Genomic DNA, 26,167 nt, shown 5'->3' with positions numbered 1-26,167 from the left:
GCATTTAATTTTAAAATTTGCATTGAAAACGGTAGACCTAAGTCCAACCAAATCTATAACTGCATCAAATGTGAGGGGTCAAACCCTCCAGCAGTGCTGCCGAGGGCTAGGCCCCTGCTTGGGGCACCTGCATCCCACGTGAGACTGCCTGGGTTGAGTCCCAGCTCCTTCTCTTTTGATCCAGCTTCCTGCTGTGGCACCCTGGGAGGCAGCAGATGAGATCCCGAGAGCTTCAGTTCCTGCCGCTTACAGGGGGGCCTGGATTGAGTTCCTGGCTCCAGGCTTCACCCTGCTGTGGCCTGGCCCCGGCTGTTGCAGGCACTGCAAGAGTGGGCCAGGGGATGGAGGATTTCTCTGTCTCTCCCTTTCTCTCTGCTACTCTGCCTGTAAAGTAAATAAATGAATATTTTAAAAAAAAGTTTGTCAAACTGGATTAAAAACAAGATTCAACTATGGGTTGTCTGCAGAGGCATGGAAAAGTGATACAATGTAAATAAGTTTTGCCGAAAATATTTAAGTCAAAGAGTAACAAAAGAATAAAAGGATCAAAGTCATTAGAGAGATTTAACAATTATAAACATATACCTACCAATAGGTAAAATATGTGAAGCAAATACATAAAGCAAAAAATAACAGGACTGAAAGACTAGACAACTAAAAAATAATAGTTGGAGACCTTAATACCCAACTCCTAGGCATTTGTAGAACAATGAGACAAAAAATCATTAGGACTACAGAAAACTTGAGAAAACTTGAGCAACTCTTTCAACTAACTTGATTGTGACATTTATGGAATACTCCATCCAATGATTGCAGCGCTCATGGAACATTTTCCAAGAAAGAATACATATGTTTAATAAATTTAAAAGTTTTAAAATCAATCAAAATATGTCATCTAACCATAGTTGATTTAAATTAATCAGCAGAAATGACCTGGGACCAGGATGATGACCTGTCCTTCGGGTCACATATGGAGGCGTTTGGTATGCGGCTCAGGGTCCGGTCCACGCATGCGCACCTTTATGTGGTGTTTCTCTGAGCTACTTCCTCAGTGTGAGCCTCGCTCCACTGCCACGCCCACTGCCTTTCCCAGCCTCCCCTTTGCATCCTTTATCCAGAAAGCTGCATTTTACTTATTTCACTTTGCTGTGCACGTCCCAGGGTTGTGCTTCTGAGATCAACTTGTGGAGGACCCAGAGAAAAAGAAAGCAACAGGGGTTGACTTCATTCACCCGGGACCATGCATCCCCCCGCATGTCAACCTCTTTATTATAACTGTTTTCACATTTGTACTTCTTCTTCTTTTTTTTTTTTTTTTTACAGGCAGAGTGGACAGTGAGAGAGAGAGACAGAGAGAAAGCTCTTCCTTTTGCCATTGGTTCACCCTCCAATGGCCGCCACAGCTGGCGCACTGCGGTCGGTGCACCGTGCTAATCCGAAGCCAGGAGCCAGGTGCTTCTCCTGGTCTCCCATGTGGGTGCAGGGCCCAAGCACTTGGGCCATCCTCCACTGCCCTCCCGAGCCACAGCAGAGAGCTGGCCTGGAAGAGGGGCAACCGGGACAGAATCTGGCGCCCCGACCGGGACTAGAACCCGATGTGCCGGCGCTGCTACGTGGAGGATTAGCCTAGTGAGCCACAGCGCCAGCCTGTACTTCTTCTTGAGTCAGTTTGGGCAGTTTATGTATTTCAAGGAATTTTACCATTTCATATTGGATATCTTGTGGGCATATCCTTGTTCATAGTATTCTTTGATAATTTTTCCATAGGATCTGTAGTAGTATCTTTAATTCCATTCCTGATCTTAGATATTTGAGGCCTCTTTCTTTCTTTGCTTTTGATGTGTTGAACACTTTGAATTTCACTGACTTTTTCCCAATTAATCACTTTTGTCTTCGTTATCTTCTCATTTTCTATTTCATTTACGTCCACACTAATTTCTGTTAGTTCATTTCCTTACACTAGCATTGGATTTAACTTGCTCTTTTGCTAGTTTCATAAGGTATAAAGTTAGGTTATTGATTTGAATCTCTTTTGTTAATTTAAGCATTTACAGCTTTAAGTATAAATTTGAGTACTGCCTTCTCTGCATGCCACAAGTTTTGGTATATTATGCTGTCTCTGTCATTCATCTTTAAATATTTGAAAAGTTCACTTGTGATTTCTTCTTTGGCTCCTTTGTTCATGAGTGCACCTAATTACCTAATTTCCAGGTTGTGTATGTTTTCTGGCATTCCTTCTTACTGATATCTGGCATCATTCTATTGCTGTTGGAGAAGATGCTTGGTATGATCTCAATAGTTTTAAACTTACTGAGATTTGTGGCTTAACATTTGGTCTGTCCTGGGGATTGTTGTCTTTGGCCTTGAGAAGGATGTGTATTCTACGATTTTTGGATAGAATTTTAGAGATATATATGTATTATAATATATAGAGATATTGTTATATGCCAGATATAACCTAGTTGTTTTATAATATTTTTCAAGAGTTCTACTTCCTTAAAATTCTTTTTTGTAGTTGTTTGAGCTATGATTTTTTTTAAAGATTTATTTATTTATTTATTTATTTATTTGAAAGGCAGAGTTACAGAGAGGCAGAGGCAGAGAGAGCTTCCATTCACTGGTTTACTCCCCAAATGGCTGCAATGTCTGGAGATGGGCTGATCTGAAGCCAGGAGTCAGGAGCTTCTTCCATGTTTCCCACATGGGTGCAGGGGCCCAAGCACTTGGGCCATCTTCTACTGCCTTTCCAGGCCATAACAGAGAGCTGTATCAGAAGTGGAGCAACTGAGACTTGAACCAGTGCCCATATGGGATGCTGGCACTGCAGGAGGCAGCTTTACCCGCTAGCCACAGTGCTAGCTCTATAGCTATGATTATTTTTTATTTTTTAAAAGATTTCTTCATTTATTTGAAAGAGAAAGAGAGGAGTTTGATCCATTATTGAAAATGTAGATTTGGAAACTCCATTGTAGAACTCTCTCTTCAATTCTGTCAGTTTTTGAGTCATATATTTTGGTGCTCTGTTGTTAGGTACATAAATCTTTATAATTGTTACATCTTCCTGTTGGATTTTTTAAAAGATTTTATTATTTATTCAAAAGGTAGAGTTATAGAGAAGCAGAGGCAGAGGCAGAGGCAGAGAGAGAGAGAGAGAGAAAGAGGAGTCTTCCATCCGCTGGTTCAGTCCCCAAATGGCCATAATGACCAGAGCAGTGCTGATCCGAAGCCAGGAGCCAAGAACTTATTCTGGGTCTCCCACGTGGGTGCAGGGACCCAAGGCCTTGGGCCATCTTCTACTGCTTTCCCAGGCCATAGCTTTCTTATTGCTACTTTCAAGATTCTTTTCTTGGCTTTAAACTATGTGACTATAAAATGTCTTGATGTGGATCTCTTTAAATTTATCCTGCTCAGAATTTGTTGATATTCTTTAATACAGACATTCATTATATCTTTCACCAAATTTGGGAAAGTTTTGACCATTATTTCTTCGAATGTCTTCTCTCTCTCCCCCTCTCCCTCTCCCCGTACCCCCCGTCCCTCTGAGACTCCTATTATGTGTCTGTTGCTACGGTTGGTGCTATCCTACAGGCTTCTTAAGCTCTATTTCTTTTTCTTCTTTTTTTTTCTTCTATTTCTACTCCTCAGGTGAAAGGATCACCACTGACCTATCTTCCTATTTGCTTATTCTTTTATTCTGCCTGCATAAATATAATGGTGAACTGCACTAGTGGAGTTTTCTGCTCTGTTATACTTTTCAACTCCAGAATTCCTATCTGACTCATTTTTATGATGTTTTCAATCACTTTACTGATATTATCTATTTGAGACATTATTCTCCTGGTTTACACCACTTGTCTTTTGGCTCTTTTAGCATATTTAAGGTAGTTTATTTAATATATTTTTCTAATAAATCCAACGCCTAGGTTTCCTCAGGGACCTTCTCTGTTTGTTCTTTTTCCCTGTGAGTGGTCTTACTTTCTTGTCAGCTTCCTTAAATGCCTCAGGCCAAGGAAAGAACAAAAAAAGTAAACAGCCACAGACACAGCCACAGCCACAGCGCCCTCACAGTCTTTGCAGGTGGCCCAGCCAGGCCCTCTTCTGCTCTCCTGTAGCCTGCACTTCCTGCCTGCCTGAGGCTTGAACCAGGGATGCCAGCATGGAGTCCTCTCAGGCCTCTTCTGAGCATGTGCCCAGCTCTGAGCAGGCACTGCCTTTTCTTGATTCCCTCCGGTAGGATAGTTCTTAAAAGCCCTGTTCCCCTGTGTATCTCTTCCCCAACCTCTTCCTTCCAAGGCTTTTTTTAAAAAAAAATTTTCTTATTTATTTATTTGAGAGGTAGAGTTACAGACAGTGAGAGAAAGAGACAGAGAGAAAAGTCTTCCTTCCATTGGTCCACTCCCCAGGTGGCCAAAATGGCACCGATCCGAAGCCAGGAGCCAGGAGCTTCTTCTGGGTTTCCCACATGGGTGCAGGGGCCCAAGTGCCTGGGCCATCCTCCACTACTTTCCCAGGCCATAGCAGAGAGCTGGACTGCAAGAGGAGCAGCCAGGACTAGAACTGTGGGATGCCAGTGTTGCAGGCGGAGGATTAACCCACTGAGCCATGGAGCCGGCCACCCAAAGCTTTTTGATCTATTTATTGGTTGTCCTGAGTGTCATTCCTTGCCCCGATATACTGCAGCCAACGTTTTTGCCCTTAAATGCTTTTGGTAAGCACTGCCTAGGGAGCTGCTGTGGGCCTGGAAACACTCTGAGGTGGACAAAGCAAAAATCATGCCCTTGTGTTGAGCTCTCGAGCCACCATACAGGCCGGCTAAAATACGCAACCGCAGCTCTTGGAGAATAAGGTTCATTTTGCTCACTCTGGCATTAGCAACCTGAACTAGGATTCTGGGCTGCCTTCCTCATTGTCACACTGATTGGAAAAGTGGGAGATGGCAGGCAATTAAAATTTTTATTTATTTAGAAAGTCAGAGGGAGGGAGGGAGGTGGGAAGAGATGATCTCCCACTGGTTCACTCTCCAAATGCCTGCAACAGTTGAGGCTGGTGCAGGCTGAAGCCCAGAACTGGGAACTCAATCCAGGTCTCCCATAGAGGTTGTAGGGACCCAACTATCTGAGCCATTATCTGCTGTCTCCTCTCCTAGGGTGCACATTAGCAGGAAGCTGGAACCAGGACTTGAACTCGAACACTGATGGGGACATGGGGATCCCAAGCAGTATCTTGACCACTGTGCCAGATGCTGTAGGCAGCTGAAGAACCAGGCACTCTCTTAAAGCCAAGTAGCAGCTTCTTTCTTCACTGGGATTTTTGTAAGTTCTTGACTTGATTCCAGAGATACAGAAAGTTGATTCAGATGCTTTTGGCTTATTAGTTGATTTTGTGGAGGGATGGAACCCTAGAATTCTCTAGCCCACGATTTCTAATGACATCACGCTCTTCTTTATGGTTTTTTTTATTCCTATTTCTTTCTTTTCTTTTTTTGGACAGGCAGAGTGGACAGTGAGAGAGAGAGAGACAGAGAGAAAGGTCTTGCTTTTGCCGTTGCTTCACCCTCCAATGGCCGCCGCAGCTGGCGCACTGCGCTGATCCGAAGCCAGGAGCCAGGTGCTCCTCCTGGTCTCCCATGTGGGTGCAGGACCCAAGCACTTGGGCCATCCTCCACTGCACTCCCCAGCCACAGCAGAGAGCTGGCCTGGAAGAGGGGCAACCGGGACAGAATCCGGTGCCCCGACCGGGACTAGAACCTGGTGTGCCGGCGCTGCAAGGCGGAGGATTAGCCTGTTGAGCCATGGCACCGGCCTATTCCTATTTCTAAAAAGTGTGCTTTTAAAATTGTCTTTAGCTTTATAAAAAGGCTATTGTATTGTATATTATCTGTTGTCCTTTTTTTTCTGAATAGGATATTGCCATAATTCATATCTTGATGCTACAGTTCATCTTTTGACTGCTGGAGATATTTCAAAGCAGAAGTATTTCTAGGAGATTGATTTGGCTTTCACTATGTAAATATGGTTTTCTTCCCTGAGTGAGGTTGTTAGTGAGAGATTGCTTATTTGCCTAGGTAGCTGTCAGAAAGCAACTGGTATGTGCCACATGTACCAGCCCCTGAAGGGTTATTTCAGAGTTCAGGAGTGGGGCCAGCTGGTGTCTGACTCAAACTTGAGATGACAAAGATGATTGCCATGGTAGCTGTGTGGACATGGAAACGCAGGGGGAGAATCCCAAGGCACCGTTGAAAAAGAATTGACGGGCTTTATGGAAATTGGATGTGAATATCGAGGACCAGGAAATCAAAAGACCTCCCAGGATTTCAAGCTTCGGAAACGGGAGAGTGTGTGTTTGGAGGAAGGGGTAATGCTACTTAGGCAAGCACTCCATTTTGGAAAAGTGAAAATTCATATCTAGATTAGCACTGTATTCCATGAGCCTCTCAGGGGCTGTTCTCCATTAGGCTGCTCCTGAATCAAGGCAAGAGTATGAACTTGTCTCTGTTCTTGGAGGCTCCCTCCTGCCTTCTAGCTTGCATTTTCCTGTCAGACTGAAACTGCCATTTCATTGCCTCTCAGCAGAGCTGCTTAACTGCCTGGAGCCCTCGACTGCCCATCTGTCCCCCTCCTGTCCAGTCATCTGCCCCCACCCTCCCAGAGGGAGCCGTGGCCCTGCCCTTCTGCACCAGCTGTAGATTCTGTTTTTTTTTTTTTTTTTTTTTTTTTAAGTTTGTATTGATTTATTGATTTGAAAGATAGAGTTACGGACAGAGAGAGGGAGAAACAGAGAGAGGTCTTCCATTCCCTGGTTCACTCCACAAATGACTGCAACAGCCAAGGCTGGGCTAGGCTGGAATCAGGAGCCAGGATCTTCTTCTGGGTCTCCCACTCGGGTGCAGGGTCCCAAGCACTTGGGCCATCGTCTTCTGCTTTCCTAGTCCATAGCAGAGAGCTGGATTGGAAGAGGAGCAGCAGGGACGTGAACTGGCGCCCATGTGGGATGCCAATGCCAGAGGCAGAGGCTTAGCCCACTGTGCCACAGCACCGGCCCCAGCTATGGATTCTTGTCTGGTGTTGTTCTCTCCTCCAGAGGCTCCTGTCTCCCTGTCTCCTGCCTTTCTAAATTCTGTCATTTCTCTGGGGCCCAGCTTGGGCATTGCTTGTTCCATGAAGAATTTGCATGGATTTTTCTACTTTCCTCAGAGTAGCTGTTGTATACTGGGCACTTACTTGGACTTTGTACCCAATGAAGGTCACATTGCTGAGATTATCTGAAAATTTAAAAATGTACAATCTGGATCAATTTTATCTTTCTTTCATAAATAAATTACGTTCCAGGATGGCAAATATGGAAAATGTGCGTACTTAAATTAGATTATGACAACAAAAAAAGTAGGTCATTTTGAAAGCATTCCATACAGTTATGATGCCGTGTAAATCAGAGGCACATCTAGCTAAAGTTCAGAAATGCTTGCACGGAAATAGTACTTGCAGTGCTGCTCTAGAGTGTGTGTCTTTGAAACTGCCCTTTCTTCTCAGCTGCATATCCATCAGGGTTTTCCCCCTAGTCCTGCCCCACGGTGCTGCTTGGTATCAGGTGCCCTCAAAGCCCCTTGGAAAAACTGCTCAGTGCGGCTCATATGCACTGCTTGTTGGAAACAGTTCTTCGTCGGATGCTGCATTCAGCGATTCATCAGGGGTAAACCTGATTGAAAGTGAGATTCATTTCCAAAGCCACGTTTCTTCAGGGGTTTGTCAGTGAAGTTTCAAAGTTGACAGTTGCTCCATGGAAATGAGATCAACTGAAGGCCTTTGACATGTTGGACTTAGATAATCAGCGGGGCTGGGGTTCATTAGGACAGTTCATGTGTAACGGAGAACAGGACAGCCTGTGCATCAGCGAGGACTCAATTTGTGTTCCTGATGGCAAATTAGGGCTATGAAGTCCTTGTGAGTTCAGCTCTCACCGTAATCCTGTTTTTGCCAGGATTTGCCAATTCTTTCTTAAAGGGGCATATTGAAGCTACTATTATAATTCTTGGTTGAATTGCTATTTACTCAACTGATAAAATTTATTACAAAGGTGGAATGTTTTGGCTAGTTTAGCATTGCCAGAGCCCTCTATTTGTTCCTTTGCAAAAATATGCCTATGAATAAGTATCTTCAGTGCAAAAATGATTGGGATATTAAATAATTGGCTACACTGAAAACATTCAGTCTTTGGAGAATGAGTGATTAAATGATTTGTGGTATACTTACACTGTGGGATACAACTCAAGTGCTAAAAAATGAGATCTGTGTGTAGAGAAGTGAAAAAAGTACCATGGTGCACTGTCAAAACACAGAAAGATGTAAAATTATATATACGTACTATATGATATATTTTTATCTAGAAGAAAATCATGTATGTGAATACAGACTGCTTAATATTAAATTTCTGTTGTGTGCAAGCCCTGTACTCAATACCTCATACCTGAATGGTCTCATGTAGTTCTCACAACAATGCTATGAGGTAGGTGATTATTTAACTTGCTCTACAGATGAGGAAACAGCAGTTGAGAGAGATAAGGAGGCCTGTCCCAGGCTGCAGCACAGGATAGAGGCTAACCTGGTGCTCCAGCTTGAAGCCTATGCTGCTGCTTTTTTTTTGCTTTTTTTTTTTTGACAGGTAGAGTTAGACAGTGAGAGAGAGAGAGAGAAAGGTCTTCCTTCTGTTGGTTCACCCCCCAAATGGCTGCCACGGCCGGAGCTACACCGATCCGAAGCCAGGAGCCAGGTGCCTCTTTCTGGTCTCCCATGCAGGTGCAGGGCCCAAGCACTTGGGCCATCCTCCACTGCCCTCCTGGGCCACAGCAGAGAGCTGGACTGGAAGAGGAGCAGCCGGGACAGAATCCGGCACCCACATGGGATGCCGGCGCCGCAGGCGGAGGATTAACCAAGTGAACCATGGCACCAGCCCAAAGCCTACGCTTCTAACCACCTGATGGTGTTTTTTTTCCTAATGTATATTTCCTGAAAGACTATAAGGCATGCTAGAATTTATCAGGGATGTTATCTGAAACTCACCCATGAGATGGGTACTGAACACCTACTGGTACCTTCCATAGCACTTCCCTCACTTTGAATTTTTGTCCCGGCTGCAACAGCCTCCCACACACTTTTCTGGAAGTACCACTTCTCTTCATAGGACATCCCCCTTTCCTCTCCCCCACCAGCACCTGTTCGTAGCATGATTTTCTGTTACTCATTTTAGAATTCATAGGGTGGTTGTTGCTTTCTTTTCTGTCCTCTTGCTAGCTCTACAAACTCTAATGAGCACTTGATGCTTAAACTTCATCTTGTTCTTCAGGCAAATTTAGAATATAATGGCTACCACAGAGCTCTCACTATTAGGGGAACCCAGATCTACAGTTCAAATTAAACATTAGCTCATATTGCCTCCAGGTTTGAAACTAGTGTACTCAGAGAAAGTTTGCAAAGGGACAGAAATGTTGAAATATTTTAAGTGCAAACAGGAGGGGTCCTGTGTACCAACAATGACAAGGCTGTGTTGTCTAAAGTCCCAGTTGGATTCCTCATTTGTCCATCCCTTCCCAGTCACCTTTTTCTTGGAATGTCAGCAGTCTTGTGCCTAAGCAGATTAACATACTCTTTGTTAAATGCCTTTGGTAAAAATGTAGAACAAAAATCTCTGCCATTTTCCTTTAAGAAGTCACTTCAGTATATTTTTAATTCCTTGGAGGCATTGTACTGCCACTCTGCTGACCAATTAGCAAAACTCAAAATTTGGAACTCTAGAATTTGAGCCTGAATAACATACCACGGAGCAGGATTTGGTCACCAGAATTGTTAGTTGAGTTGTTGCTTTCCACAGACCAACCTTGGATGTGCAGGGTTTTGGTTGATTGCATTCTAGTGGGGACTGGTTTCTCTACCCATTCTCATTCTCTGTGATCTCAATTCCCTGTTGTTCTGTGGGCGTGAGGATGCCACTAGGTCTGAGAGTGGGAGAGATGTGTCATTTAGTACATGGACGAGTTAAAGAGAGGATTCTGTTTACTCTTTTCTTTGGTTAACACAGAAATAACGCAAGAGGTATAAACACAGGCAATATTATCAATATATATTATAAAAATATTATCAAATATATATTAAACTAAACATGTAGACATGTAATATCACTTGGAAACTTTGGGAAACTGAAATTTGACAATTTCCCTATAATGAAACTGTTGCTTACAAGTCCTTTTCCAAAAAAAAAAAAAAAAAAAGCAAAAAGCAAAAGCCCACAAAAATTAAAAAGACATTAAGACATTGTTCTTTGTTATCTACCCAGGTACTTTACTTTTTAACATCTTGCTTGTTAATATGCCTACTAGCATCTTAAAGGAGCTGAGTTTAGATGATTTGTGTTAGCAGAAAAATGAGGGCTCGCAGAAGTTTTCCTCTGAAGTGAGTCTGTTGTATAATATCGCAGCTGGCTCAGAATACAGGTGTATGTTCCTGCTCTGCCCTGAGGAGGTAGAAAGGGAAGAGCCCAATCCAGACAGGACATGGGGGAGGAAGGAGCACCCCACAGCACACCCACACAGTGTTGCAATCTTAGTCTGAACCATACCTCTGGGAAAGTCTCTCCTCGCCAGTTTGTGTCCCTGAGTAACCACAGACCCCCGCCCTGCAGAGTGGGATGTGGACCCTGGATATGCACAGAGATTACCTGCAGAGCTGAAGGGCAGTCTCCGAGGAGCTTCGGGTCTACAAGACCTCGGCAGCCTTCTTTGCCTTCCATTGGGCCGATGCTCAGAGTCTGAGGGATCAGAGCTAAGGACCGAAAATTCCTCAAGGTAAGAAGACTCCCCCCCCCCCCCCCCGGAAATGGACTACTCCAGTCTTCTCACATGATTATTCAGGCACTTTCACTTTTCCATATATAGGAGTCATCAGGAGGGAACTCCGGCCAGCCAGAGGGAGTGACACCTCTGTATTCCGTCCACTCCCTCCCTTTTCATCCTCACCCTCCTCTCACGTGCTCGCAGGCAGTTAGGCAGAAGTGACCCCTGGGACCGTGCTGAAGCCTGTCGGGGTTAAAGGTAGAAACAAATCGGGCAGAGTCGCAGCCCTACAACTGTTCCCTTGCAGAAGCTGAGTACAGAGGTGTGGAAAGATGAACGGACCGGTGGATGGCTTGTGTGACCATTCCCTAAGTGACGAAGGAGCCTTCATGTTCACATCAGAATCTGTAGGAGAGGGACATCCGGGTAAGTAGGTTGTCCTGGACACATTGGCGAGGCCACCATCCCCAGTGTATACCGAGGGAGTCACTTTTGCTACAGGTCTTAAAAAACAACGAGTGTGAGTTACGTGTCAGGGATCTCCGGAGAAACAATCCGGAATAGTTTTGTGACACGTTATGGAGCTGAGGGTCCATGCTGCTCTGCCCACCACCAGCGGTACAGCACCGTGGGGCTGTGACAGCGAGCAAGCAGTTGATTGGCTAAGGGTATGATCATGGGAAATGTGTCATCAGATCTTAACTTTTTATACGTTTATTTATTTATTTATTTTTGGAGTAAGGATCTGAATCTGTTGTCAGTGAGAATTTGAATCAATAGAATGCTGCTCAAACAAGACCATAGGTCGCTCAGTTCTGCAAGCAGAGCGTGCACGGTTTAGAAACCCGCGGCCCTGCATTCTGCTCTGTGCTGAGCCAGATCTCCAGGTGCTGAGAATCTCAGCTGTATCACCGAAGAGGAAGAAAATCCAGGCATTGCTTTGGTCCCTGAAAGGTAGGTGGACCGTGATGTGGGGAAGAGCGACAGGCTTCCCTGGAGATGGCGGGTACCATGCTGAGAAGCCGAGAGCCTCCAGTTGCGGGACAGAGGGTCTCAAGCCTCAGGCTGCATCCGCGTCATGCGCTGGGCTTACAGCAACCCGGAGTGCTGGATGCCTCTCCCAGGGCTTCTGGGTCAGGAGGTCTTGGGGGAATTTGCATTTTTAGTAAATTCCTGTAGGAGATGCTGATACTGCTGATGTGGGAACCACAGTTTGAGAACTGCTGTTCTCAGACAGCTGTGGGGGCTGGAAACCTTGGCTTCTGTGTTGAAGCCCTTCCTCTAAATTCACTTGAGTATTTGAAATGTTTGACAACTTTACCACCAAGTCTACCTTTTTCCGTATTCCTCGTTCTTGTTCTTAAAGGAATTTAACTTTTACACTTTGTAACTCAGCTTCAGACATCTCTACACACTCTCTCTTCAGTATGCTGTAGCCAGTGGTCAGCTGGGGGCAGTTTTACCTCTGCTCCCTCGAGAGCACATTATAATGTCTGGAGACAATTTTGGTTGTCACAGCAAAGCAGGGAATGTTCTACTCCATCTGTTTTCATAGAGGTCAGATGTCCTGCTAAATATCCTGCAATGCTTAGGATAGCTCTGCAGCAAAGACTTATCCAGTACAAAATGTCAGTAGTGGTGCTGTGGGGAAAACCTTGAGCACCTCGTGGATCGTGTATGTGGCTGAGCTTGATTCAGTGGGAAAAATCCCCCTGCCCTAGAGGTGACAGTTTACTGTACCTGTGCTTGGACATATGCTGCTGATGTCCACACACCCATGGCTTTCAAATATCACATGCAGGTTAGGAGAAAGATTAACTCCACTTGGAGGGGGGTTCCTTTAGTATACAGTGACCAGTGGTCCCCAGCATGCCCACTGTACAGGACAGCAATGTGCTCAGGGGACAGAGAATGAAAATCCCAGCCAATCAGGGTTTTGTTTTGTTTTGTTTTGTTTTGTTTTGTTTGGTCTATTTAATGGCCACCCATGAGTATGTCTGATTCCTTTTTCACTTGTCACTATAACTGTCTAAGTAAATCAGCTTCTTCTAAGGCATGGTGACCTCTGGCTTGCCACTCTGTTATTAACACCTTGATTTATGATTCTCCACCAGAAAGGTAAAATTAGTGTTATTTTCTTCAGCTTCCAAGAAAATCACCTATTGGCTAACTTAAGCCTAGCAATGATATCGGCAGAAATTTTAGAAGCCTGGGAGTTCAGAAAGGACCGCCTCAGGCATGATCTCAGCCCGTGCACAGTCTTGACGCCTCGCTCAGCTCCGGCTTTATCCCTAATGACCGTCCCCTTCTCCTGTGCAGGGTGGGGACCTGTGAACTAGGTCCAGAAGTGAGCAGACACTCACGGTCCTCATGGGAATACCCCCTAAGACTCATGATGGGTAGGCGCACAGTGGCCATCACACGTTTGTGCTAGGGCATTTTAGTAACAGGAGACATTCATTGGAAGGGGTGTGGACTCAGACAAACTGATCTACAATCAGGATCTGCCACTGGCAGGAGCATAGATTTAATGAATGAACCAGCAAATGAAACATCATTCTCTCTCTCTGCATTTTTTAAAAAGGAAAATAAATAGAAATTTTAAAATATTACTCTATTAAGAGCAGACTGTGGGGGCCAGTGGTATGGTACAACATGTTAAGCTACAGCTAGCAACACCCACAGCCCATTGTCAGAGTACCAGTTTGAGTCCCAGCTGTTCTACTTCAGATCCTACTCCCTGCTAATGTGCCCGGGAGGACAGCTGATGATAGTCCCAATACTTGTGCCCATGTCACCAATGTGGGAGACCTGGATGGAGTTCCTGGCTACTGTCTTTGGCCTGGCCCAGTCCTGGCTATTACAGCCATTTGGGGGATGAGGTAGCCTGTGGAAGATCTCTTTCTCTCTTGGTGTCTCCCTGTCGCTCTACCTTTAAAATACATGAAACAAGTATTTTCAAAAAGAGAGCAGACTGTGGGTATTTTGAACACTAAATGAGCTGCAGTATGTCTAAATAGAGGTCATTTTTAGTTCTTAATTTGTGAGTATTTTCCCTTTGTATAATCCCAAAGCAAGAGTGGATTTTTCCACAATTCTGTTGAGTGGTCTACTTGGGAGACCAAGTCATGGGTATAAGGCAAATAGAAGTTTATGATCAAATCCCAGCTCATGTTGAACCCTTGTCAATCCCACCTTAACTGCAAGGCTTCATACCCAGTTGTTAGGACCTCTAGCCTTGGGGAGACTGAGTGACAGTGGGGGACCGTCAGAGAGATGTCCATGCAAGGCAGCGTTCATTGTGGAGGTTTTCCTGGGAGAACTATTATGGGTGGAGTCACGCACTTGCTATAGCTGCATTGTATCTTGTGGAATCTGCAGGCCAGTACAGCTGTTTGTCCCATCTGATTTTACGTCCTGGCGCTGAACGTTACTGATATTACTATTGTAACTTTAATTTACAGGACTTTCCTAGTTGGTAGAATTAAAGGGACTATGTTTTGGAAGAAGAGACTTCTTAGGTTGAAGAATACGTCCATGAGTTGTTTTAGACTCTGAGCTAATTTAAAGGTACCCGGGAGTACTTTCAAAGGTTCACAGAAGGTGGGATTAAAAAACTAGCTTGTTTCAGTACAAACATTTTTGAAATTCATGCATGAGTTTTTTCTCAAAATACTCAAATTCTATAAACTTTTTGAAGACTCCTTTGCATTTCTTCTTCTTTTTTTTTTTTTTTGTCAGGGGGAGGGAATGCTGTGACTTTGTATTATATATGCCATCCAAAATTAGACAGTTATGGGAAGAAATGGAAATTCCAAAATATTTCTGGTTTCTCACATTTTTAAAAAAAAATACCCTCTTAGGTATGCATATTCGATACATAAGCTGACAGGAATGTCTATTGCACCATCTCAGTTTTGTTGCCCCTCGTATTTATGTGGTTCCAATCCATGTTTGCAGATAAGATCTGTGACCAGATCAGCGATGCCGTGCTCGATGCTCACCTCAAGCAAGACCCCAATGCCAAAGTGGCCTGCGGTAAGGGCAGTCCCTTCCTGCTGGGCTGAGACGCCCAGTGCAGCCTTGGTCCTCCGTTTCAGAGTCGTTGTCCTCCGGCCTGCAGTGTTTCCTCACTATGTGACCTTCCCTGTGTAGGAAGCAGGGAGGAAAGCGTTTCTACCACTAGACAACTTGGTAATTCATTCCAGCAAGACGTTGTCCTGAGGTCTCTTGGCCACTGTAAGTGTCAGGGCATTGGCTGGGAACAGGGCCGCCCTGATGCCTTCAACAGGGAGACCTGTCACAGCTCTGAGATGCATCTTGAAGATGAGATGAAAGAGCTGGAAGCAGGCAGCTGCCTGGGTGGTCCCGGACTACAGCCTCTCCACAGGGGCTTGTGATGGCCCCTTAGATGTCTGGATTTCCCCTCATTTTCCTCCCTCTTTATGGTGTTATTCAGATCTTAAAAAACTTCATGCCTTCCCTCTGACAGCAAACAGGAGGGTAGCATCTTTATTGATTATTCTCAATCAAACCATCAGCTTTCCTAAGAGACATTAATGTTGAACTCCAGCACTGAAGCCCTCCTTTATATTTGCATCATTCATTGTTTCCTGGAGACTCATGTAGGCAGAAGGTCTTGCAGGACAAAAACCTTTGGCACAGCAGCAGAGCCTGGAGGGCCCCAGATGTAGCCTGCTCACTTTACTTATGGCATTGCAACGCCAGCTGCAACAGGTCTTTGCCAAAGCCCGGGAGTAAGGGTGGCCCAGCATGGAGACCAGAGCCCCACACTCCTCACTGTCAGCACCATATCCTGTCCACTGCACAGACCTGCCCCTCCCTCTCTGATGGCATCTTAGGGGAGACTTCAGATGACCTTGTAAATAGCTGGAGAGAAGGTTGGTCTGCCTCGACCCTTTGATTGGGATCCCCCTTCCCACAGCTTGCAGTAGTGACTTGGCAGCGGATGGGTGTGTGTGTGTGTGTGTGTGTGTGTGTGTGTGTGTGAGAGAGAGAGAGAGAGAGATAGATAGATAGATAGATAGATAGAGAGAGAGACACCGTTATACAGCCATTGTCTCATCTGAGCCCATGTAGCAGTCGTGTTATTAAATCCACTGAATGGTTGAGGAAACTGAAATGTAGGTGAAGCAAATTTTCCAAGATCACACAAGCAGTGAGTAGCTGGTGTCAAACTCCAGTGTGACTGATTCTTGCCAAGAGCGCCATTCTCCCGGTAGCACGCGACAGCAGGTCTTCCAGCGCTTGGTGCCGGCATTGCCCCTGAGGTTGGCATTAGTACCCTCCTGGAGTCCGTTCCTCATCAGGCCCCCGAGAGTCCTTCTGTCTGCAGCAGGAGAGGCCTAAGCGTTTGCGTTTCCCTCGACTGGGGCTGCTACCTCTTCCTTCTTCCCTTGCAGAGACCGTGTGCAAGACGGGCATGGTGCTGCTGTGTGGGGAGATCACCTCCGTGGCCATGGTGGACTACCAGCGAGTAGTGAGAGACACCATCAAGCACATTGGCTACGATGACTCTGCCAAGGGTGAGGGGGATGGTCTGGGCCTGGGGTACACGGGGGCCTTTGCTGGGAGTGCCTTCCCTGCTGTGCTGGGCCGGCCCTGAGCCTTCAGTCTTCTGGAAGTACAAACCCTGCAGGGAGAAAAAACACAATCCTAGACCTGTCTGTCGGGTCGCCAGGTTGAAGGCACGGGGAGGAGTAAGGCAGTTGGGTGGCTGGGCACAGGTGAACCAGCCTGCGTCCTTCTGTTGTCGGCTGGTTTTGGTTAAGGCCCTGCCTTCTTGGTGCTGGCAAAGGTTCTGGAAAAGAAAGAGGCACCTGATTAAGGGAGTTTGCCCTCTCTTGGGGACACACCAGGCATGGTGCTGCTGCCTTTGTGCTGGTCTTGGTCCTTTCGGAAACTGACATGGTTCTTAGGCAGATGAGGAGGTGGGGTGGAGGCTTGGCAGGGGACACGTACATAGACGCCCACTCAGGCAGTGAGTGGCTTCCAGGGTTGGGACCCCTGCGCCTTACACCAAACTGTGCTGCTTCCCATTACAGACATGGGAAAAAGTGACTCACTGCAAAGCTGGCGCCCACAGCCGGTGAAGGAGCGAGGCTGGCCCAGGCTAGTTTTGGTGCCAGGTGGCATGGGGGCTAAAACCCCGGGAAGAGGTGAGGCACAGGCCTTGCAGGGAATGAAGGAGAAGCGCCAGCATAACCAGGCGACTGTGAGAGCTGGAAGGACTGCGGGACTGAAGCAGATTGAAGCTTCCAACCCTGGGCAGGCCAGGAAGCAGCACAGCCTGGAGAGGCAGTCAAAGGCCAGGGCTTTCAGAGCCAGGCGCTGAGGGCCTGGGTATAGTGACATTCCGTGGGAGGCTCTGGGCCCTTTATCCACACTGTCTTCCATGGGAAGGCTCTGGCCCCGAAAGGTTCTGTGATGCTATCTGGCAGTATTCAAACAACTCCAGTTATCTGTATCTCTATCTATCTAAATATCTATCTATCCAATTTGGAAGGGAGAGATATAGAGATATATAGACAGACAGGTGGATAGATACAGAGAAGTAGAATGAGAATATTGTTATCTGCTAGTTCACTCCCTAAGTGCCTGAAACATCTGGGGCCAGGCCTGGCTGAAGCTGGGAGCTCAGAACTTCATCTTGATCTCAATTGCCCGATCCATCACCTGCTGCCTCTCACGATCTGCATTAGTGAGAAGACGGAGTCAGGAGCCAGAGCTGGGTATCGAACCCAGGCTGATGTGGGTCGTGGGGCATTTTAACCCCCAGGCTAAACGCCTGCCCTGCAGTTCCAATTGTTAATGAAAACTGCCTTTAGGGTCTCTGCTGGCTCTCTCCTAATCCCTTGAGATGTCTGAGAGATGTAGTAACCTTACACAACTGCAAGGTCTACTTCTACACCTGCCTTGTAAGCAAGACTCAAAAGTAGGACCGTGACTATTAGAAGGTGCCATTTCTTCCTGGGGCACATATCGGTCGTTTGGAGGTGATATGTGACATCTCTGTGGTTCATGGTAGGCAGAGATGTCTGTGCTCCACCTTTTTTATTTTATTTTTTTTTTTTGAAGATTTATTTTATTTATTTGAAAGTCAGAGTTACACAGAGAGAGAAGGAGAAGCAGAGAGACAGAGAGGTCTTCCATCTGCTGGTTCACTCCCCAGATGGCCTCAACAGTCGGAGCTCCGCCTATCTGAAGCCAGGAGCTTCCTCTGGGTCTCCCATGCAGGTGCAGGGACCCAAGGACTTGGGCCTTCTTCTACTGCTTTCCCAGGCCACAGCAGAGAGCTGGATTGGAAGTGGAGCAGCTGGGATTCAAACCGGCGCCCATATGGGATGTCGGCACTGCAAGCGGTGGCTTTACCTGCTACGCCACAGCACCGACCCTGCGTCTCACCTTTGTAAGTGAGAGAGCCCAGGTGTCTCACTTGAGAGACATGAAGCACAATGTGATGGCACAGACATGCAAAAGTACAGTCGGCCATGATCTGACTCGGCCCGGAGCATTCACGGGGAGTTAGTCACTTCAGCACACGAGAGGTGTTTTGGGGTGGTGCCAAGAATCGCTGGGAGGAAGAGCAGTGAGTGCAAGTTAATCCTCCCAGTCAGGACATGGGGGTGTGTGCGGGCCACAAGCAGCAGCTTCCTTCCACACAGAGCCTCTCCCCTACCCCCACCTGGCCCTGTTCTTCCAGGAAAAGCTAATTTGTTTATGTACATTCAGACCTTGTTCTGCAGAGACATTTTCCAGGAGATAATATCCCCTAGAAGTAGAATTGAGAGAGAGCTCAGCTCTGGTTGGATTGGGCTCAGTTGGCAGAGTTTCCCTGTGCCCATGCTTGTCAATGGACCTGCACCACACGGACTGCCATGGGCAGTGATGGCTGCCCAGGCAAGGCCTGGGCCCAGGGACACTTCTTTCTCTTTGCTGTGGAGTCGTTGGGATCTCTGTGCTTTCTAAGCCCTGCACCTCTTGACTTGGTCCCAGCTCATTGATTTGCACATTCCAGAACATTCCCTGGGACTCAGCGGGCATGGGTGTGTGTGTGTGTGTGTGTGTGTGTGTGCAAAAGTGACCTGATGCTCCTGGTGTGGAGGGACTGGCTGTGGATGGCACAATGAGAGGTGTCCAGTGCTGAAGGAGCCAAAATTAACGTCCAGGGGCCCTTACAACAAGCAAGTCGGGTGTGGGCGTACAAGGTGGGGAGCCGGAGGAGGAATGTCCTAGGCAGAGAGACCTAGTAGAGATAGAATGCGCTTAAGGCCAATCCTGAGTTCACATTGGCTAAAGAAGTTCACATAGCAAGGGCTGCGTCAAACTGAGAGTGGCTGACTTTGGCAAGAGATCCCCACCTGGAGCTCATTCCTGAACAACAGTTGTGCCTGTGTGCGTTTGTCCACAAGCCCATCCTGGGCGTGCTGGGTGGAGCCTAGGCCAAAGGAGGGAGGCTGTTGGGATTCAGGAGGAAGGTTGGTGAGTTTGTCACTACACTGTCCCTGGGGTGGAGACATCGATTGATTGATTGAGAGACAGACAGATCTATCTTCATTCTCTGGTTCTTTCCCCAAATGGCTACAACAGCTGGGACTGGGCCAGGCCAAAGCCAGAAGCCGTGAACTCCATCCAGGTCTATCGTGTAGCTGGTACGGGCCCAAGTATTAAGTCATTTTCCTCTGCTTCCCCAGCCCCATTGGCAGGGAGCTGGTTTGGAAGTGGAGCAGCAGGGATTTGAACTGGCACTTCCATACGGGATGTCAGCATCTCAAGGGGTAGCTTGACCTGCTCTGCCACAACACTGGCCCCTGTTTGTAAAATGATCTGTGTGATTTATATGAGAGACAAGGAGAGGGGAGGTGGGGAAGGGAGGGAGAGAGGAAGTTCCCATTTGCTAGAACACTCCTCAAATGGCCCACAGTGGCTGGGACTGGGCTGGGGCCAGGAGCCAGGAAAACAGGTCTTCCATGTGGGTGGCAGGGGCCCAGATCCTTGAGCCGTCACCACTACCTCTCACGGTGTCTGTGAGCAAGAAGCTGGAACTGAGAGCAGAGCTGAGACTCAAATCCAGGCACTGGACATGGTACGTGGGATGCAGGCATCCCCAGCAAGGTCTTAACTGCTGCACCGAATGCCAGCTCCTGGTTCTCACAGGCCGTGTAACTGGTCCCAGCGCAGCTGCTGAGGGCTGGCAGGGAGAAGGTCCCGCTCTCTGCGCACACCCTCCTCACGGGGCTGCCGTCAGCCGAGACATCCCTGGAACCAGCGGCCAGCACACTGAGGAGCAGTGGCTCTCCACCTCTGTGCCCCCGCTTTGCTGATGGAGGCCTTGACCCCTTGCCTCGGGCCAGTGCATATCGCAGGATGAGGGGTCTCTGGTCCCGGGAGTCTCTCCAGAGAGTTCATGTGTGCTGTGCGTGTTCGGTATATTTGGTACTTAGGCGGGTGTGCTGCTGGGCTTCTGATTGACAGCGTTGGCAGGGCCCTTGATTGGCCCTCAGTGCAGTGATCCTCACTCGGGGTTCTGGGAGGTGCCTCGGGGAGAGTCGAAAGAGCCAGGACCACGAGTCGGCCACCTGCTCGTCAGCCAGAGCAGGGTAGTCTTCCTGGGCTTTACCCTGCAATTCTGTATAAGATGGATGCTTTTTCCTAACCAAGACACACTTGAGTCCAGTGAAATACACCATGGAGGTTTTTCTTTGACCAAAGAGTTCCATGTGATAGAGACACTCAGCTGGGGAAACTGGGCCTCAGTGGGGGGCCTAAAGAGGCCCCCCCCCAGCTGGTTAGAGGTCACCCAGCCCCACACACCCCTGTGTGATGGGCAGCCCCGCTTAGCTCAGACTTGCTTTCCCTTCGGCCTAGGCTTTGACTTCAAGACCTGCAACGTGCTGGTGGCTTTGGAACAGCAGTCCCCAGACATCGCCCAGTGCGTCCACCTGGACAGAAACGAAGAGGACGTTGGTGCAGGAGACCAGGTATCTCGGCACTGCGGGCAGGACTGCATGGGCCCCACTGCGGGGCAGCCTGTCTCCCCCAGGGCCCCGACCCAGGCTGGAGCGTGAGTGAGGCGCACTGGTGTGTCACAGCCAGCTCGCCCTGTGGGGCAGTCCCGTCACCCTAGCATGGCGGGTGGGGTGGGGGACGTGCCTGGAGTGAGCTGGCAGTGACTTCAGGGCACGGCTGTGTGGTGGACCGCCGTGGTTGCTTGTCCCCCACTCCTGCAGTGCTGGGGGCCAGGGACAAGTGTCCAGTGCAAAGCGTTCAGCCGAGAGGCACCAAGGCAGCAGTGGGCAGTGATTCGGTGCTGGACCGCACCGCTGTGCGGCTGGGTGTTGCTCAGGGTGCTGTCTCCCGGCCCCAGGGTCTGATGTTCGGCTATGCCACTGACGAGACGGAGGAGTGCATGCCCCTTACCATCATCCTGGCGCACAGACTCAACGCCCGGATGGCGGATCTGCGGCGCACCGGCGTCCTGCCCTGGCTCAGGCCTGACTCTAAGACCCAGGTGAGCCGCCTCCGCAGCCCCTGCCCAGCTTGCGCCACAGCCCTCCTGACTCTTGTTTCTCTTTTTGTTTTTTCCACCTGGAAAATGTTCTGCCCAGGCACTCACAGAATCATCTTTTTTTTTTTTTTTTCAAGATTAATTAATTTATTTGAAAGGCAGAGTTACAGAGAGGCAGAGGCAGAGGGAGAGGTCTTCTATCCACTGGTTCACTCCCTAAATGGCCACAATGGCTGGAGCTGGGCTGATCCGAAGCCAGGAGCCAGGAGCTTCTTCCAGGTCTCCCATGTGGGTGCAGGGACCCAAGGACCTGGGCCATCCTCCACTGTCTTCCCGGGCCATCGCAGAGAGCTGGACTAGAAGAGGAGCAGCCAGGCTTTACCTGCTGTGCCACCGTGCCGGCCCCCAGAATCGTCCGTTCTGAAAGGAGCTGTTTATTTGAGAAATCCTCAGCTCTAGGGCTCCCCCCCCATGTACCCCCCATATTATATCATAAAAAATTTACAGCAGACAAACAAGCAGAAAAGTTGAAAGAGCGGTTCTCTCTTCTTGTCGCGTTACCATTCCTCAACTCTGCTGCTTTTCCAGGTCCTGCCAAACACTTCTGAGCCGGTTTGAGACGGCCCGCTCCATGCCCGTCCTCACACACAGGCTGCGTGTGCTGTGTGTGTCCTCCCGTGGCCCTTTCTCTTACTTTTGTTTCTCATAGAAAGGCCTTAAGGTTGTCGTGTCCAGCTCCATCCCCACGGGCCCTGACCTCTCGGCTCCCCGCAGTGTTGAAATCTGTCTTGGAGCCTGTATCCGAGAGCCAGCGCTGATGCAAGCATTCACATACATGGAGGCCTCCTGTGGCCTTCACTCCCCAAACGTCCTCTCCCTGGCTAACCCCAATGACCCTGATGGCTCTTCTCCTCGTGGCCTCCTGCCTCGCAACCCCCCCCCCCCTCCCCACAGCACTCCAGTTCTTGGTCCTTGGTCCTGCACACAACCCCTCCTTCTGTCCACGCTCGTGGATCCCATGTCCACGGTCACACACCCAGCTCCCCAGTCTCCCATCTGTAGGGCTCTAAGTGATGAGCCCCATTGCTCCCTCCCTTCTGCGCTGGGCTGAGGGAATGGGCAGAGTGCCAGCCCTCCCCAGTCCCACCCTGCGCCGTCTCTGTCCCCAACCTGCCTGTGCCCCACATCTTCCCCATCAGATGTCTTTCTTATTCCAACCCAGTGCTGCTGTCCTGCCACCCTGCCGGGCAGGCTCACCCCCCTCTCCCGAGCACCCCAGTTCATTTCCTTCAGGCTGACTTCATACTTGCTTCCAGGGCTGGGGGGCGGGGGGAGACATGCGTCTGCCTGGTCCTCTGGCATTCAAAGCCTTTTGTGGCCTTCCAGCTGCACCTTCCTCTGCCCGCACCCCTGCCCCTGAGCTCTGCCGGACCCACACCGTCCCACTGTCAGTGCTGCAGGTTTGTGCTCCTGTGCTTCGTCAGGCGAAGGGTCCTTCCCTGGTCCTCGCCTCTCCGTGAGTGCTCGGCAGAGCTCCCACCTCCTCCCGGGTGCCTTCCTTGGCCACCACCCGCGGCCCCTCCTCTGGCTCCCGCACTCAGAATTTGGCATCTTTTTTTTTTTTTTTTTTTTTTTTTTTAAGATCTCAGCGTGGTGCGTGGGACTCTGAGACTCCTCACGCCAAGTGCACAGAGCCCAGCTTGTGTGCTGGCTGTGCGTGGAGCGAGGGGAGTGTGCTCGTGGCCTAACAGGAGCTGCCCTTGAGGCTTTCTGCCATTGTCCATGTGACCCGCAGGATGGGCAGTGGAGTCATCAGTGTTCCGTGCGTGTCCGTGGAGGCTGTGGGGCAGGGGAGCTAAGTACAGAGACTGTGGTGGCGCCAAAAGAAGGGGCACACACGAGTCGGCCTGCCCTGCCCTACCGTGTCCTGGGGCAGTGTGGAGATGTAGAGACAGGGTGGAGATTCCCAGAAGAGGGGCTCCTGGAACAGGGCAGCTGTCGGAGCTCTGCTTTTCCTTGTGTGGCAGTGGGAGTGGAGGATCCCCTGTGGCCTAAGCTGCATTTTGCTTAGATGGGGAATGGGAGGTTTCCAAGTCTAGGAGGCAGTAAAGGCAGGAGGCAAGGTGGGCTCCCTTGAGGCTTCCCTTCCCGCGGAATTCTCTGAGAAGTGCTAAGGCAGCTGCCATGCCGTGCCCTGCCTCCCGGCCACAGGCTGTGGGGCAGCCTGGCTCACTCCCCGCGGCGTTCCAGGAATGACCGCTAGGGCCTTCTCGTCCAGCCCTGTTTGTGAAGGATTCTCGTCCTCTCGCCAGGGTGCGGACTGTGAACAGGATGGGTCTTTCCACCTGAACAAATTCTCGCTGCTGATACCGAGAACCGGGTGGCGGCACGATGGCTATTTTTGTACCTGGTCGAAGCCGTGTTTTCCATGGTGTGTTTTTCCCCACATCTTGCTGACGTGACGAGATAAGAGCCCTTTGCTCTGCCGTCCACTTCCATAGCCCCACAAGGACGCTGCATGGGACTGGCTGCCGTGGAGGGGGGAGTCTCCAGGGGAGCCCTCTGAGCCCCCACGTGGCACGACCGGTCCCAGGGCCTGCCACAGGGCGTCCCCTTCTGGGAACTCCCCTCTCGGCCCACCACTCCCACCCTGCCCCCATTCCCACAGCCTCTCATGGGGTCCCATGGGTACAGTGCCCAGCATTTGAGGATAGCTCCTAACAGCAATGTCAGTGTTCCTCTGCCCATCTTGCCAGGGTGAGGCATCTCCTGGCTGGGGCTCGCTCTCTCCCTGCTTCTGAACCATACCTCGTTGCTCTTTGAACCAAGAAAGACAGAGAAGAGCCCTGATACAGACCCAGTGCCTGTCGGCTCTCTGAGGGTTCTGGCGGGCCGAGACTTTGCTGCAGGCACAGCCCCAGGGAAGCCTTGCTTGCTGTCCCCTGGTCCTGTCCAGGCCCTGGGTAGGGACCAGTCCTGAGCCTGCTGGCCAGCGTGCCTCTTGGACCACCTGGTATCGCTGTACCCTTGCATGCCCCTAAGACCCTCTGGGCACTCCCATGGTGGATCCGCACTGCATTTGGCAGCACCAGGCCTGTGGCCCAGCACAGCCCTCTGGCTCTTGTAGGGCAGGGTCCCCAGCCATCAGGCCATACAGCTCCCAGTCAGATCCAGCTCTTCCGGCTGTGTGATCTCCACCAAGCCATTTACTTCCTGGAACTTCTACTTCCTTGTCTGCGACATGGGGGTGGTAACAGCTTCTCTTCTCTGGCATGCTCAACCAGCGCACTCTTCCCAGCCTTATCTGCCATCCTCACCGGCTCTTGGCTCTTTCCTGTTTGTTCCACAGACACAAAGTGCCTGGGCTGCTTCCCTTGGTTACCAAAGCAGATCAGTCCGTGCGTCGGACTCCTGCACTGGCTGGTGTGTCAGTAACAGACAACGTCTTGTTTGCGCTGCAGTGGGAGTGGCAGCTCTTGGGTCAGGCCAAGCAGGGATTGGTTCTCTGTGCTGTGTGACTTTGCTTCCCAGCACTTTGGTTTTCGCATTTGTAAAGTGGTCTCTTATATACTAATATATATATAATATATATATACTAATGTATATAATGTACTAATATATAATACATATATACTAATGGCTGCATCCCTCGCACTCTGTCCATGGTCCCATGTACCATGGGGTGCTCCACTGAGGGTGCTGAGACCACCTCCTGGGCTCCTCCCCTTCTCTCTCAGAAGATTTTGGTGCCAACAGATACCCGTTAGGCTAAAGCCTTCTGTTTGGCAAGATATCCTTGCTTTTGTCAATTGCATGAGGCTCGTGGATTCCTGTGGTCATTGGCAAGAGCACGGGTACCTTGGGGCGAGGAGGGATAGGAGAGGGCTTTGTCCAGGGGCACATCGGTCTGCACCCAGATACCTCTGAGGAAGAAGGGATAAGCCTCGTGGGTTCCCAATCAAGAAGAAACCCAAGTTTCCAAGCAATGCAAGTTGTGGCCACACATGTGAATAGTTATGCCTAATGCCTAAGTCATCCCACAACATGGAGAAGTTTTCCAAGTCTAACAATGTGTGAGCTTAATTTTCTGAAGATCCCTTGATGAGTGAGGTCCCACTTGGCTCCTGGGAGCCCTGTCTCTCTGCTGGGGATCTGTGCCTAGCAGGGAAGTGCCTTCAGCTCGAGCCTCAGCATCACCGTGTCTCCTTGCCCTTCTGACGGACAGGTGACAGTTCAGTACGTGCAGGACAATGGTGCAGTCATCCCTGTGCGCATCCACACCATCGTCATCTCCGTGCAGCACGATGAAGATGTAACCCTGGAGGACATGCGTACGGCCCTGAAGGAGCAGGTGATCAAGGCCGTGGTGCCCGCCAAGTACCTGGATGAAGACACCATTTACCACCTGCAGCCCAGCGGGCGGTTCGTCATTGGAGGTCCCCAGGTGCGCCCTGGTCTCTGAGTAAGACCCCAGTTTGTCTTGGTGGCTGGGCTTGCTTGTGTCTCAAAGCACACAGACCACAAGAGGGAGCTTTGGGTGGCTCAGGTGGAACTGGCCAGTGACCAGATGTGAAGTTGGTACATTTTGGATCCCATCCCTGTAGTGCACTCTCCGGGAGGCTTGCTCGGTGTTTGTCAGTACTCGAGGAATTGGGGACGTACTCCCACGATTCCCCCACCTAGCTTTGCCTGGCCTTCCACTCTGGCCGTCTCCCATGGCCATGTTGCCGTGCCCTACTCAGATGCTCACTCCCACTACGGCGTTTGCTCATGGCTGACTGTTCCAAGTCTTGCTTGCCAGGTCTTTGCCACAGGCT

The 26,167-nt window shown here is 49.4% G+C and overlaps 1 protein-coding gene across 4 annotated transcripts in view; it reads left to right on the top strand.

The window, feature by feature from the left end:
• The window catches only part of MAT1A (methionine adenosyltransferase 1A), a 40,663-nt gene that overhangs the window by 10,164 nt on the left and 4,332 nt on the right, over nt 1-26,167 (top strand). For 2 of the 4 annotated variants that reach the window (XM_089313590.1, XM_089313591.1), the window contains 7 exons: nt 10,672-10,834; nt 11,130-11,248; nt 14,783-14,860; nt 16,246-16,368; nt 20,711-20,823; nt 21,210-21,353; nt 25,576-25,794. In XM_089313590.1, coding sequence (XP_089169716.1) covers nt 11,155-11,248; nt 14,783-14,860; nt 16,246-16,368; nt 20,711-20,823; nt 21,210-21,353; nt 25,576-25,794 — 771 coding nt within the window. In that variant the 5' untranslated portion in view covers nt 10,672-10,834; nt 11,130-11,154. Of the gene's footprint in view, nt 1-10,668; nt 10,835-10,945; nt 11,249-14,782; nt 14,861-16,245; nt 16,369-20,710; nt 20,824-21,209; nt 21,354-25,575; nt 25,795-26,167 lie in introns of those variants that run through there. The other 2 variants (XM_051833046.3, XM_002720971.6) reach the window with 2 other exon arrangements.

Source organism: Oryctolagus cuniculus, chromosome 15 (genome assembly GCF_051225735.1).
Source record: "Oryctolagus cuniculus isolate XC-2025 breed Fujian yellow rabbit chromosome 15, ASM5122573v1, whole genome shotgun sequence".
Classification (NCBI taxonomy): Eukaryota; Metazoa; Chordata; class Mammalia; order Lagomorpha; family Leporidae; genus Oryctolagus; species Oryctolagus cuniculus.
The sequence above is the reverse complement of the archived record's forward strand: the minus strand, read 5'-3'. Positions and strand labels throughout refer to the sequence as shown.